This window comes from Tupaia chinensis, unplaced genomic scaffold (assembly GCF_000334495.1).
Source record: "Tupaia chinensis unplaced genomic scaffold, TupChi_1.0 Scaffold147038_1, whole genome shotgun sequence".
Classification (NCBI taxonomy): domain Eukaryota; kingdom Metazoa; phylum Chordata; class Mammalia; order Scandentia; family Tupaiidae; genus Tupaia; species Tupaia belangeri.
Window position 1 is genome coordinate 1,165,855 of NW_006206889.1, and position 14,638 is coordinate 1,180,492.

At 41.3% G+C, this 14,638-nt stretch overlaps 1 protein-coding gene and 1 pseudogene across 2 annotated transcripts; both read right to left on the minus strand.

Moving 5' to 3' along the window:
- Positions 1-33: 33 nt before the first annotated feature.
- LOC102472429 (BLOC-1-related complex subunit 5 pseudogene) lies at positions 34-1,133 on the minus strand (annotated as a pseudogene).
- A 302-nt stretch (positions 1,134-1,435) lies between these two features.
- Positions 1,436-11,427, minus strand: U2AF1 (U2 small nuclear RNA auxiliary factor 1; the record flags this gene model as incomplete). 2 transcript variants are annotated; one of them, XM_014584544.2, is given in 7 exon segments in its annotated part: positions 1,436-1,712; positions 2,754-2,846; positions 2,948-3,081; positions 3,638-3,736; positions 3,899-3,948; positions 8,136-8,202; positions 11,340-11,427. In XM_014584544.2, coding segments are annotated over 7 exon segments (673 nt in total), but the record flags the coding sequence as incomplete, so codon positions are not given.
- Positions 11,428-14,638: the final 3,211 nt, after the last annotated feature.

The window sequence follows — 14,638 nt, forward strand, 5'->3', positions numbered from 1 at the left end:
TGATTAGTTTTTATTTTTACAACTCAACCCGCGAGCCTCCCAAGTACCATTTCAGGAGCTGTGGGGGACAGGAACTGCTTAACATACTTCTCCCTTGTCTCCACATTTTTACTCAGGTAGCTGGACTGGCCTATATACACAACTACTTTTTAAAAATCAAAAAAAAACAATTTTCACACAGAGTTCTTTAAAGAACTCCTAGTAATTCAAATGGTCCAACTGCAGTTCTCGCAGAGCACTGGTTTGGTGTTTGGCTGGGATAAGGCCTCCCGGAAGGGCAGGCAGGCTGTGTAGGGGTTCACGTCTATGCAGCCACTGCAGAACCCTCCTCTGCAGGTGCAGCTTGGCCCCCTCCAGGATGGCATCTCTGCCTCCAGGATGGCGACAGGCAGGCCTAGAGCTCGGGCCCGCGGTCCGGCCTCATACTGAAGGGCTTCAGCCTCTCGGCCTCGGGCAGGATGCTGTTGAGCCTATCCATGAGCGGCACAGTCTGGTCAAAGCCCATCTGCACGCGGTGCAGGATTGTGGACATCTCGTTGACCTTCTGAATCTGCTTGGTGTACCTCTTCTGGTGTCTCTGCATGAAGCTGAACAGGGTTTCCATGGACAGGTCCATCTCTTTGATTCGTTTAACCAAAGCATGAGCGAAAGCCCCGGCCTCCACACACTGCCTGATAGAGCAGGCAGTTGCAACACCTGCTGGGAATCCAGTTTCTCCAGTTTTGGATTGGCTGGGGACGTCTGGCCACTTAACAGCCCTTCCAAAAGCAGCTGGAAGGTTGGAATCTCTTGCAACTTAATGACATCAAGATCACTGCTGACATTCCTTGAGGCCTGGGAGCCCTGAGCTACAACCACAATATTGTCCATCTTGGCTCTATGCTTCACTGGAGGAGGAGTCATGGCTCCTGCACCGCGGACTCGCTCCTTCTGGGACGCGGATTGCCCCTATATGAATTTTTGCTCATCTGGTATGTGTTATTCTGTACCCTAAGTTTAAAGATATAGTTTTATGGGGCCAGCAGGTAGCGTGGTGTTTAAGGAACTGGATTCCCATGTGGCCAACCATGGTCCAAGTTCTGAACCTGGTGGTTTAAAAATCATTCCAGGCATGTGTGTATGTGTGCCCAAAATTCCAACAGTAAACTGGAGAAGGGATTTCAATGTGGCCATTCCCCTGGGGGTTGATTTCTTAAACTGGAGAAGGGATTTGAATGTGGCCATTCCCCTGGGGGTTGATTTCTCACTTTCCCTGTCGCTCTCTGGCAACATACATGCCATGTGGCAAAAACCTAAAATAAATAAATAAACAGTTTCATTTATATCCAAAATGATAGACAAATACTAACTTTACCCCAAGGACATATAGTGGCAAGCTTAAGGGAAGAGAAACCTAGAACAAATACTCTCCACAAGAAATACGCTACGCCAAGAATACTGTATCACTACAAATTTTATTCAGAAACCCATCTTTTTTGTTTTTTGTTTTTTAAAAAAAATTCCCATTATGAACTGGTTTGGTCATCAACTACAACACTTTCTAGCAGACATACGGTAAAAATGGCATGGCTCAGAATCGCCCAGATCTTTCACGGTCTCTTGACCGCCTCCTGTCACGCTCCCGTCCACCACCGCCGCCGCCACCACCACCGCCACGACCACGGTCTCTAGACCGAGAACGCCGCTCTCGGGATCGGGACCTTGATCTATGCCTGCAACAGAGAAAAGAAACAACTGTGGCACTGCGCCAGGACATACAACAAATCCATAATCAGACACTTTTAGAGACTGTATCTGATTGAACTGATGACACTTAAAAGTCAAACAAAAAATCCCTGCCAATTAGATTGCAAGCAGTAACCCTGAGGTGCACTCTGATTATTTCAGATGTTACAAGTTGGAGGGAAAGTGAATTTCTGAATTATATCAGTACAGTACTCTTGTCTTCTAAGTCTTTTTCTAGAACCAAGTTAATCATAGGAAATCATATTTACAAAACCACATCTCTGACCCTCAGCTCTCACCTGCCCTTCGACCATGCCTCTCCTCTGGTACATAGCTACTATGTCCACCAACCCAATTTTGGGGTAGGAAGAGCTGGGCTATTTTTCTCATATGTTGCTTTTTGCTGACAGTAAACCAAGAATATCTGTATTTCTTGAAATATGCTTAAACTGAGAGGGCTGAGAACCCCTCAAGGATTGGAACTCAGTCTACTGACGAAGTGTGACTCCTTTTGCTCCCTGACTCCCTAGTTTTCTGTATTTAGTGACGTCACTGCCACATATTCATAGGCAGGACCAGACAAATAGGAACATTATACTGATTTCACCAGTAGCCCAAAGAGACAATGCTATTCATCACCCCCTTGCCAAGATAAGATGAAACAGCACCCCCAAACCAACAAATCAAACCACACAAACCTGAATGGGCATATCAAATACGTGAAGGAAGCTGCAACACCTTACTGGGAGGATAAACTATGCGCAGCCGATTACTGGAACTTCACTTCAGTGGTTGCCCATTTCACTACGCTGAGTTAGAGTCTTATGTGCAAGGCTGGACAATGAAGCTGTCATCTGTGTGCAGTGAAGTTTTCTTCAAATAGCACATCCTGGTATTTTAAAATATGCACCATGTTCTAACCAGTGCCTTTTAAAGAATGAAAATATCACCAAGGCCAGGCTTCTTCTTTTTTTTTTTTTTAGGAAGAAAAGTAAAGAAGCCTTCTACAGAAGGCCCTGGATACTCACTTCTTGCGCCGGCGCCCGTACAGCTCCCGCCGCAGCTCTCTGGAAATGGGCTTCAGGTGCATGAAGTTGCAGAAGCCTCCTCGTGTGCACTCTCTGTGGGCCGGAAGCAGACTCTTGTTACAAACTGCACTCCATACTGTGTGCACTTTGCTGATGCACAGGTGGCTGTGTCCCAGGCCAGACCCTGCACTCACCCCATTTCATACTGGCGGCAGCAGGCTTCTCTGAAATCGGTCACAGGGGAGAGCTCAGCATGGATCGGCTGCCCGTTAAACCAGCGGTTATTCAAATCAATCACAGCCTTTTCTGCATCTTCTTCACGGCGAAACTGAGAGGACAAAACAAAAATATAAAAAAATGCTTGCCGCCCACACCCGGATAACACATCTTTGATTATCCATCTGACATATGGTGTGTACTCACTAAGGTAAAATAATTAAAGTGGAATATGGAGAACAATTTAAAAGCCAGCCAATCCTTTATTTACAGTTAAGATGAATTTCGTGATAGTTCAAGATCATGCCAAATGTTGCCTTTGTTTACAAATTTAATTGTGTAGGCCAATGGAAGTTTTATTAAGAAAAGAAAAAAGCAGCAAAAAACTAACTTCTGCTTAATGCAAATAGCCTCTAGTCCACAGCCATTAGATATCCTTCACTACAGTAATAGTGACCCTGGCATGCCTTCCTACTTTCCAATGTTGCTGACAGGGTACACAGCCCAGCTGGCTACCGACACAGGAGATGCAATTGCTCAAGTGCACCCGAGCCCGGGGAACTGAACATCGAGGACTTCAAAGCCAACAGCCACTCAAGCAACCTCGCCTGGCATGCCAGTCCCAGTAAGCTGAGCACAAGTTCCCCCCACTGCCTCCTCGCTCCTACCTTGACATAGACGTTCCCCACCAGGTGGTCTCCCAGGTTGTCGCAGACATTCATCTCTTCCACTTCCCCATACTTCTCCTCCATTTCTGTAAAAACTTCCTGAAATGAGAACACGTGAACAGTGGTGGAAGGTCACTACACACTGAAGAAGACAGGGTCATTAAATATGACTCTGTAAGTTTATTCGGGGAGGAAAGTTTTGCCTCCTTCCAAAGGCAAGGAAGTGAACAGGTCTATCAGTTCCAGACTCAATGATCTTACCTCGAAAAACTCATCATAGTGTTCCTGCATTTCAACATCGCTCACAGCACCTGGAAGCAACAGAAATCTTGCTGGTTAGAGCACAGTAACTGAGATGTTTGTGCTTAAGCTCAAACTGCTACAACCACACACGAGATCATCTAGAGAACACACAGGACGGAGCTGCACTCACGGAGCTCTGAGGAGCCTGGGCACACAGCCACATGGCAGCAGTGTGAGGAGGGGTGAGGCTGTAACACCCCTGCGCCAGTCTCAATTCTGGCTGTTAAAAAGTTATTAAAATCGCAACCAGTTTTAATCATCATCGAAAGGGCCACAAATTCACAAGTGAGAATAAAGTTGACTCTGAGTAATTTTTAAAAATGAAATGTCCTTCCTTTTAAGATTTAGAACAGAGGCCAAGTAAGCACACTAACTTTCCCTTTATTAGGTTGAATGAAACTGCCATCAGGGCATGTGATTCAGAGCCACGCTCCCAGCCAACTCTGCTCAGTGATGGTCAGCAGAACACTGCCCACTTCCTGTAGGTGGGACTACCACCCAAGTGACCAGGAAGACTCAGCAGAGCAAGAACTAGGTAAAATCCCATCTTGGATGTCTTACATGGAGGGAAATGATAATGCTTTGTTGAAGAAAGTATCTCTATTTTATATTCCAAGGCTATTTTCATCAAATTAATTCTTCAAAATTCACAAGCACTACATGAAATCATGTAGTACAAAAACTTTAGAAATTTACATTCTGTTCCCATCATTAGTCCACCAAATTTTACTGTTTAAATTCTAGAGTTCTCTTCATCTAAATCCAAGAAATTACGAAGCTGGCATGTTAATAAACGGATGTTTAGGATGGCAAGGGCGCCAGCAACCATCTCTGACTGGTTTCAGGCTGGGTGGCCCACCCTTCCACTGTCACCTGATACAGGCGACACTCTTGAGTACAGACCAGGAGACAAGCCTGTCTATTTTACCTGGGCCCCCACCAAGGGCACTTGCCTGGCAGCAGACTGGGCTATGAAACCCTTTTTATCTTTAAGGATAAGAACCAACCTATTTTCTGATTCTGAGAATGATATAAGTATACTTTCTAATCTACCTGAGGCTTTTAGTTATTTTTAAATTTCCAGGGATGCAGTTTGTTTTGAAGCCCAAAACTTATGAATGAGGTATAACTACCACTTCCGATCCCCTACCAATGGCATCACAAGATTTCCCAATTTAAAAGCTACCAGGAAGGTACCCCCTGAATAGAAATCCAGTTACAAACAAGAAGGCTAACCGAAAAGCCCATTCCCAAAGGGAGATTTTAACATTTAAAATTTATTTCCTTTTCCACATCAGAAACAATGCTATGAGGAAAAAAAAGTAATTATTTACAAGCTCAAAGTTTAGCAACTTTGAGACAAGTTTCTGTGGGGGTTATTTTAAACTACTGGCTATATTCATTCAGTTTAAAATTTTTGAATCAACCAAAATGTCTTGAAGGCAGAGACCAGTGCATTAAAATACTGATCAATTAAAAAGGTTATCTGAACAACTCAACATTTTAAATAGTACAACTTTAAATCAGCTTTCTTACAGAAATATCATTCTTAAACTGGGGTTCATATTTAATTCATGCACATGAAGCTTGTCTTTTAAACATAATAATGGGGTATGTTAAAAAGAGCCAGTAATTTTTAGGTAATAGATTTTCTTCCTAGAATGCAGAATTAGGATCTCATTTAATTTGTACAATCTGGACCTCAGAATTGGAATATTTAGTAATAGCTAAACTTCTAGTTTGTAGCATATGCAAAAGCAAGAGTACTGTGAATTGCAAATAAAGACACAAAACTAACACAACATTCTATTATAAGGCATACACAGTCCCCAAATGACAATCAGGGCAAAGAATGATTAATTATTGTTACTCATTCATCTACTTTTCATTCATTTTTATCCCAGGGCAGGGTTGTTAACAAATATTAATAAGTCCATATATAAACATTCCCCTCCTTCTAGTGATCTTATTTCTTTAAGACAAAACAAAGCAAAACAAAACAGAACACCAGGTATTTTAAACCAAGGATTACCAAGTAAATCCTGCTACCATCAGATTCAGGAAAAGAAATTTCTAGTATTAGATCAGTGTTAACATCAAAAAACATGTGGTGTCTTGGTAGGGAAAATTTACAAGAAACTTCTACCACTCCCCCATAGAAATGTGCACCCTTGTAGAGAAGGTGCATAACTCTGTGGACTCCCAATCTGGGACCAGTTTCTGTGGGCAGTGACCCCTGAGACCATATACCCAGGATAGGTCACCCTATGAACAGAGGGTCCCTGGTTCAAGGAAGTGCCCAATTTATATTTGTGGCTATCCAAGGTACACTCTATTAATTTTTACTGCCTTAAAACAAATTGGCGGCTAGATTGAAGTCTCTATCATTTGATATGGATTCCTGGACTTTAACAAAAGTCCAAGTGTTCATTTCAATTCATCCATGGATGACTAAATTTTAGTGATTCTATAGCAAGACAGATAAAAAAATTAAAATTTAGTTTTCTAAAATTTCCAGTGAGACTAATCTACCTCTTGTTCTCTATTATCACTCAATATGCACAATCTAAAAATTTCCCACACCAAGAAATCAGTAATCCCTACTGAATGCCCAGTTTATTAGATCGCTCTCCCAACCAAGTATCCTTCATCTTCCAAACGAAGCAAACTAACACCTGAAGTTGGAAAGTGCATCTGTAAAAGTGTGTTGATAACATGGAGACTCTTTTCTGCCAAGGACCTACTGGAATGGCGCACACCCACCCAGGAGTGACAGCTGGCACAGGGCTGGTGGTGAGGAACGCTCAGGGGTCAATGCAAGTTGCAGACCCTCATGGTGTCCTGATTCGCTTTCAGGACAATGCTCTCACAATACAGCATGACCTCCATAGGGAGTTTAAAGACAAAAGCTAGTAAGAAATAAAATCTGAAAAGTAACTTCAAAACAATTTGTTTTGAAAGCTCCTGAAAGTGAGAGAAATGTTCAAATACTGGTGTTTGAAAGAGGGAAGACACAACTTGACACCTAATTCCAGTGTGGTTAAGCAGAGGAGCAGCAGCAGCTCCGCAGGCTTAGGGCGCCCTCTTCAGGCCTGTTTCCCTCTCTGTGTAAGTGGGCAGGAGCTCACTTCTCAGACAGAGGTGGGTTTCCACGGGGCCAGTGGGATGGACAAAAGCTCTTGGCCACCTCTAGTGAACGCGGTCCTTGACACCACCACGGCAGACCAGATGGAGTGGACGCTGAGCTCTGACACGCAAGCCCAGGGAACCAGGGAAGGAACTTGTATGAACTTACAGCGCAAACCGTCAGCAGACTGGGAAGAGTTTTGAGGGTTACGGTAAATGTTCAAGAGGGCAATGGTCTGAAATACAAAACGCAACAACTTTATATTACGGAAAATTAAATGTAAACACTTAACCGGCTGCCTCTGGCGATCGCTTCAGTCAAGATTCAGTGCTGAAAAAGAGCAAGTTATTTTCTTCAAAAGCAGATGTTTTCTTAGTTGGTGGCTGCCTTGAAATGCCCTAGCACTGCACATGACAGAGATCTCATGATATGCCAGTATTGTATTTCTGTTTATAGAAGGTAAAGACTCTCCATTGCAAAACTCCAACCCAGGTAAGAGTGTAATAGCTTGCCAGATTACAACCAAAATGTTCTTAGTACTGAGAACTTTTAATGAACCAAGAAAGAAAAGTGCCTATATAAACCGATGAAAAGGATTACTTAATTGAGAAATACAATAATTACATATCATGAAATATCCACTTCCTAGAGAAAAATCATAATGGTGAAATAAAACCCACACTTACTGGGCAACTTACCTTATTGATTCCTTAATATTTCTAAGATTTTTAATTTTACAGAAAGAACTTAATAAAGGCCAAGGGTCCAGTCATTGCAAAGACCAATGATCGGCTAGTTATGTTAAAACCCACTCACATGGACGGCCCTCTCTCATGACATTCATTCAGTCAGTGGAAGAGGCCCGGCCAGTGACCTTCCTGAGGAAAGCCTTCTGGACTAGAGGCCAAGTACCAAGCTCTTGCTGTGTGCGCCAAGGAGTTCCAGCACCTTGTCCTGTTTGCAACAGCTCTATGTCAGCAGCTCAGAAGCCAACATTATTTGTCTCAATTAAGAGTGGGCTCTTTAACACCATTGTTTTAAAAAAATTTCTCCAACTGTGGGACTTACAGTGTGAGCCGTCAGCCGTCTGTGCACTGTTTTGGGGATTACGATAGATGTTTTGAATCAAGATGGTCTGCGGGGAAAAAAAAATAAAAAGGGGAATTCTACTGGCTGCTGTGCATATATTAGACAATTGCAAAGAGACAATTTGTTTGCAAATGGCTAAACGTTTGTGTTTTTCCCCAAGTCAGACACTTGTCTTCTGAAGAGTCCACCAAAACCATCATATTATGAAAACAGAGTTTGAGCAGTGACTGGGTCAAGTCAGCCAGCAACCAAGAAGGAATCATAAATGCTGTTTTCAGCAGTCCCACGTTATTAATACTAAAGTGTTTTAATACAAGATAAACAATAGAACACTAAAATTTTCTTGTGCTTCAAGCTAGCAGACACTAAAATATTGAAAAATGCACATTATAATCATATTGCCCACACATAATTACTTTTCTAAACCAAATGCATAATTCATCTGTATGCAGTACATCAAATTCTCTGGCCTCAGGAAAACAGGCACACCAAACAGGTTTCTGAACTGTCATGGATACCTGACTCTTATTTACACTTTCTTGGTGGGATCTCTGTTTACATAATACAATAGCTTAAAACATTTGCTCTTTTCCGATCCTTCTTTTAAGGACAAAATCCTTTTAGCCCTTGTGCTTTAAACTGGATCAGGCAGACTTGAAACCTTACACTGTACCGTTCTTCTGAAAATCAAGTTGTCTGAAAAAACAAACCATGTTTAAGTTAGTAGGCTAATATATTACACGAATCTTAATGTCCATATCACTGTAAGAACCTTACAAAGAAACCCACCCTGAATTATGCTAGGGATTTCAAAGTCAAATTAATAAACTGTATTATTTAGAAAAGTAAATGTTCAGTCTTGACATGTGTGTAAAGCATTTTTGTGCATGGTTTTACAAAACCAGCCAGTTTGCTTCTAGCTACATTTCAAGGAGTGCGGCTGGCTGTATGAGAACACAGGTTTAGTGTGGGGAGACCCATGAGGGACGACCATCCATCAGTCAGATCATACAAAAGCCACCCTGGGGACTCGATAGGCATCTCTGGCATTTTCCCCATTCAACTTTAAACTGGAACCACGGGACCATGACAACTCTGATGGAAACCTACACTGAGCTCCATTACTCAACAGTGAAGTTCACTGCCGGTCTCACTCAAGTAATCTGACGGGCTGTTTAATGAAGGAAACGTCACATAAAGGGCAATGTTTAGGGGTGGTTAGGATTACCGAAACCCAACCAACTGAGCCAAAGGAGAAATCACAAGATGCTTAAGTTAATATACACTGTTAATCCCGTCAAACTTCAATGGAATCACCACCCTGTTTTGATCCACAAATTAGCTTCATATTTAACATTCAGAAGTAATCTATGATTCAGAAGGAAAATAAACAAAGTGCCTCTAGGCGGCTTACAGCAAAGTTTTCTAATAGAGAAAAGCCTGTCTCCTTCTCAGCCTGCAATTTGGTACAGCTCTAAGTAACTCTAGAATCAAAGAAGGGGACCCGTAAGGTACTTGGTTATTGCATCTATGGACACTGTTCAGCTGGGAGATTTAGCTCCTAAATCAATGCATTTTCAAAAAATAAAGAGGAAATTAAGGCAAGCTCTCCAATACTCTTAAGTTTCCAAAAAACAGATGTGTGCAGAGTTATAAAAAGACAGATTCTTGTCATACTGAATACTTGGCAACCAGGGCTGATGGAGAGAAAAGTCATCATCCTCTCCCTTCTAGTATCACAATACATTGTGGACTTTCCATGGGCTTCAGTTGGAAATACCAATGGGTCTTTCTTCTAGCTCACTTCTACCAACTGGCTGATTTTCTTAAACTTTTACAGATCCAATCTATTCTACTGGAATGACGTGAGCTCCAAGGCAGATGTGGCAGCTCCCAGAGCTATGTACAGTTACCCACTGGCTCAGAGGCTGCACATTCAGAATTCAAAGACAGGTCTTGAGGAGCTCAAATGGCCCTCATCCCAGAAAGACTTAATTACAGATTTCCAATTTCAAATGTTCTTGTAAACTGAGCAGTTTTTCGTGCCCATTAGAGATGCTTTTCCCCTTTAACTCATCAGTGATTCCTTGTAGGGTGGTGAGCCCTCACCTTTTCTTCGTTTAACCAAAAATAAAACCATAAAAGATAAAAAGTATTGAATGACCAAACTCAGAGCAGACCTAAGCCCAAGTTACTAGACATCTTTCAACTAACAGGCCTGCTCTAAATAATTTATGATAATTTTCTCCTATTAAGTTTCAATTTTAAAATTTCCCTGACACTATGCAACTTGCTGTTTCCTCAACCTGTAGTGTAAAAGTGGGGACACACCAGAAGCACCTGGCCACCCTCTGTGGAGCCATGTCTATTAGAGGACAGGGAAGATGATGGCAGGGTAGTGAATACCAGTTACAGCCAACACACTACATTAAATACTCATTTGCTAAGTTTCCCTGATGATAAACATCAGAAGTGGTACTCAGACTTCCTCTAGGAATGGTTCTCACACCTCCTTTATGAGAAGATACTCATAAACACAATTGGGGGGGGGGGAACAGAGCAAAAACTGACTTATATAATATGTGGAAATTAATTGCCTCTGAAAAGTATATGAAGTTTAGATAATTTACATAAAAACAGATTTAAAGAAAAGAAAAAACAAACAAACCTGGCTAAAGGTTGGTTTATTGTGCAATCGAGAGCATCTGTCTCCATGGCGACATGCTCCAATTTTGAAATAAAATGAACAGTTGACTCTGTAAGGGAAAATAAGAACTGATTATTTTGTTGGGAAGGTATCAAACAGATGGAAATATCATTACCATGATATATACACCACCAAACTACTTTTTCTTTGCTTCACAAGTACATAGGCACTGTTTTTCACTTGCAGCAAGCACCTTCCTCTTTTTTTGCAGTATTTGAGGGTGACTTAACTTCAACTTCCTTTTCTACAACTATGCCACTCTTTCAACAAAGACCACTAATTTTAACTTGATTCCTCATTCAAATTCTTCGGACTTCTGACTTAAACTTTCTGTTTTGTTTTCTCAAATAGAGTACTGGTCTTAGGCTGAAAAACTGACTTATATAATATGTGGAAATTAATTGCCTCTGAAAAGTATATGAAGTTTAGATAATTTACATAAAAACAGATTTAAAGAAAAGAAAAAACAAACAAACCTGGCTAAAGGTTGGTTTATTGTGCAATCGAGAGCATCTGTCTCCATGGCGACATGCTCCAATTTTGAAATAAAACGAACAGTTGACTCTGTAAGGGAAAATAAGAACTGATTATTTTGTTGGGAAGGTATCAAACAGATGGAAATATCATTACCATGATATATACACCACCAAACTACTTTTTCTTTGCTTCACAAGTACATAGGCACTGTTTTCACTTGCAGCAAGCACCTTCCTCTTTTTTTGCAGTATTTGAGGGTGACTTAACTTCAACTTCCTTTTCTACAACTATGCCACTCTTTCAACAAAGACCACTAATTTTAACTTGATTCCTCATTCAAATTCTTCGGACTTCTGACTTACACTTTCTGTTTTGTTTTCTCAAATAGAGTACTGGCCTTAGGCTGAAATAAACCTAAACTGTATCTGTTCTCTAGTGTTACTCAATGAGACTCTCTCCAGGGCACCACCACAGTGGAGGGAGTGCCCAGATCCTGATTCTGCTACCAATTGTCTTAGAGTCTCAGAAGCCATCTGTAAAACAAGGAAAACCTGGCACTCTTCTGAGAATTGGAGATGCCATGTGCGTGCTTCATACACTGCACTGTGCTCACTGAGCAATACCATTATCTAAGAAAAATAGGAAACAGTGTAGGCTCTCTGGAAACCTATGACATCAGACCAGTAGAAAACTTCCAAAAGTAAGTCTGAAGTTAACAATTCTCCTGGTTTCAGATGCTGAAAATGGGCTACTGGGAAACCAACAGGTCTTAGAAAACTACCTGAAGTCACCTTCTGCCTCTATTGCCAAGTCCCCCTTAATACTGTTCAAATATTTTGGTGATTCAGATCAAGTAAGAACAGCAAGTATGCCTGGGAGACAGCAATGGCAGGTTGCTCAGCAGGTCTTGCCGAATCATGAAATCCTACTAAACCAATCTCAACCTGTACAGGAGGGGGGGCTACCTCATAGATTCAACATTTCAGCAAGTGTCACATGTTGATACAGTTAAACCGGTGTTGAGATTAAGGGTTTCAATCGCAATCAAGATGGACCATGAAGACTACCTAGTCACTGATTATCAGGCGGAAATAAAAATGAGAAACTGACTTTAGTGGAGGAGGAAAATGATCACTATGATATGTATAAACTTACGCATGTCTTAATTTAGACTGCCTAACTTGGACAGTAAGATATCTTTAGTAAGTTACCTGTAGTTAAGAAAGAGTATATCGAAACAAAACCCCAGAATGGGCAAAAACCCGGCCTGAACAATTAATACCCAACTGTTCCATATAATCACAACAATCCTTGTTCCTGTACTTCCAGCATTGGTTTTCATTTTGAGAGTTCAGTAAACTAATCAATCATTCCTAAAGTTTACTAACTAGTGATCTCATTACACTACTAAATAAAAAGAAAATAAGAGAAAGGCATGACTTACTATAACATACAAGTTAGGAGGCTAATGGGGCCCAGCAGCAGTAAACCTGCTGGTTGACACTGCTACCTGACACTCTCCCCTCCAGGCTGAGGCCATGCAGGAGGCCTGGCTTCGATCCCCAGCCTACTCTAAAAACCCTGGTGTGGTGGTCTGTGCTTGTAGTTCCAGCTATTCTGGAGTCTGAAGCAAAAGGACTGCAGCATAGCAAGAGGCTTGAACCTAGAAAATATCCATACCTTTAAATGTATGAGTTAATTCTTTTGTTACAGACCTATACATTACTTTTAGCCTAAATGTAAAAAATAAAAGAATCCTCATTTCTTAGGAGCTGATATTGCTTCCTGGATGCTAAAACCCCAGTCTTCCTACAATGAGAACACGTCCAACCTAAATTAGTCAACTCTTCAGAGTTAAGGTCATGATTTTTCTCAGTCCTGAAAGACTGAAACTGGTTTTGATTATTTATAATAAAAATATAAAGAATGTCTTTAGAATAAACCTCTAAAGTTAAAAGTACTGTAGAGTCATCACAATGAAGATGACAACTGATACAAGATTTTTATAGGATGGAAGTCATGACACAGACAAATACAAACGAAGGGCAAAATTAATAATGTCCCAATTTGAAGGTGTAAGTCCTTTAGCTAAACTCAGCAAAGCCTTTTTTCAGGCAGAGTGGCCTATTCATTCACCAGACTTGTATTTAAAAGCCAGCTGCCAAAGCTAACTTCGCTGTGCCCTCACATTTAACACATTTCATTTTAATTATCCTCAACACAATATCCACCTCCTCCCTAGCTGAATTCCCTGAGGACAAGACCCAAATGTTGTCTATCTTTAGGTACGCAGAGATTGGCTCATGGATGACATCTAATAAATACTTCTAGATTATAACTGGTCATTTTGGCATGTGATTTTGCTAGAAAGAAATATAGCCCCTGCTTCCAAGCAACACAGCTCATTCTATCATTTGTAAAGAAGACATTTACAAGATAGACTTCTTCCTGCAAAACAAAAACATTTTAAGAAGTGTTTGAAAAGTAGCATTAGAAACATTACCTATGGTAAATTTAAGAACATGAATGAGGAGACTTCAAAGAGCTTGTGGGAAATGGAATTAAAGCACGAGCTTATTTTTGTACAGGAAAATTTTGAAGCCCGTGGATTTTTTTTTTCCACGCTAAACAATTTCCATGAATATTTTGAAGACCCTTGGTATTCGTTTAAGCTATGTATGGTATCGAAATGTGCTAAAGATGTTAGCTACTTTAAGAGTAGATTAAGCCAGATGCTTAATCTTTAGGTTTTTCAAGGTAAGAATTATCCTTCGAAGTGTCTACAAACATTTCCTTTAGTCTAAACTTTAGCCAACTCGCTGGAAATTAATGCGTCCCAGGTGGCAATTAAACAGACGTGAAAATAAATTTCAAAATCTAACCTAACAATTGACTAGCGAAGGGATGCAATCTTTCGAAAAAAAGAAAACGGAACGCCGAAACACATTTCTCCTCGTACTGAAATTAGACCTTCAAGCGTTTTTAGGAGTAAATTTGATCTTTTACGGTTAGCTAATCCTGTCGTCTCCATGACACTTTTTCACGTCAAATGTCCTTATGGCGGCCCGCTCCTAGCTTGAACAGGCGAGAAGCCTGTTGAGCGGCTAAAACCCCAACGATTATACCGTAAGTTATCTAGCGAGGCTGGTGCTACAACTTGGTGAACACGTTAAAAGCCTAAAGTTGGAGCAAACGTGTTAACGTGGAAGAGGCCGGGGGCCGTCAGACAACTTCAGCCCTCTCGAGACGCTGCTGGGAGCCTGGCAGCCTGGGCGCCGAGGCCGTGGCGCCAACTGCC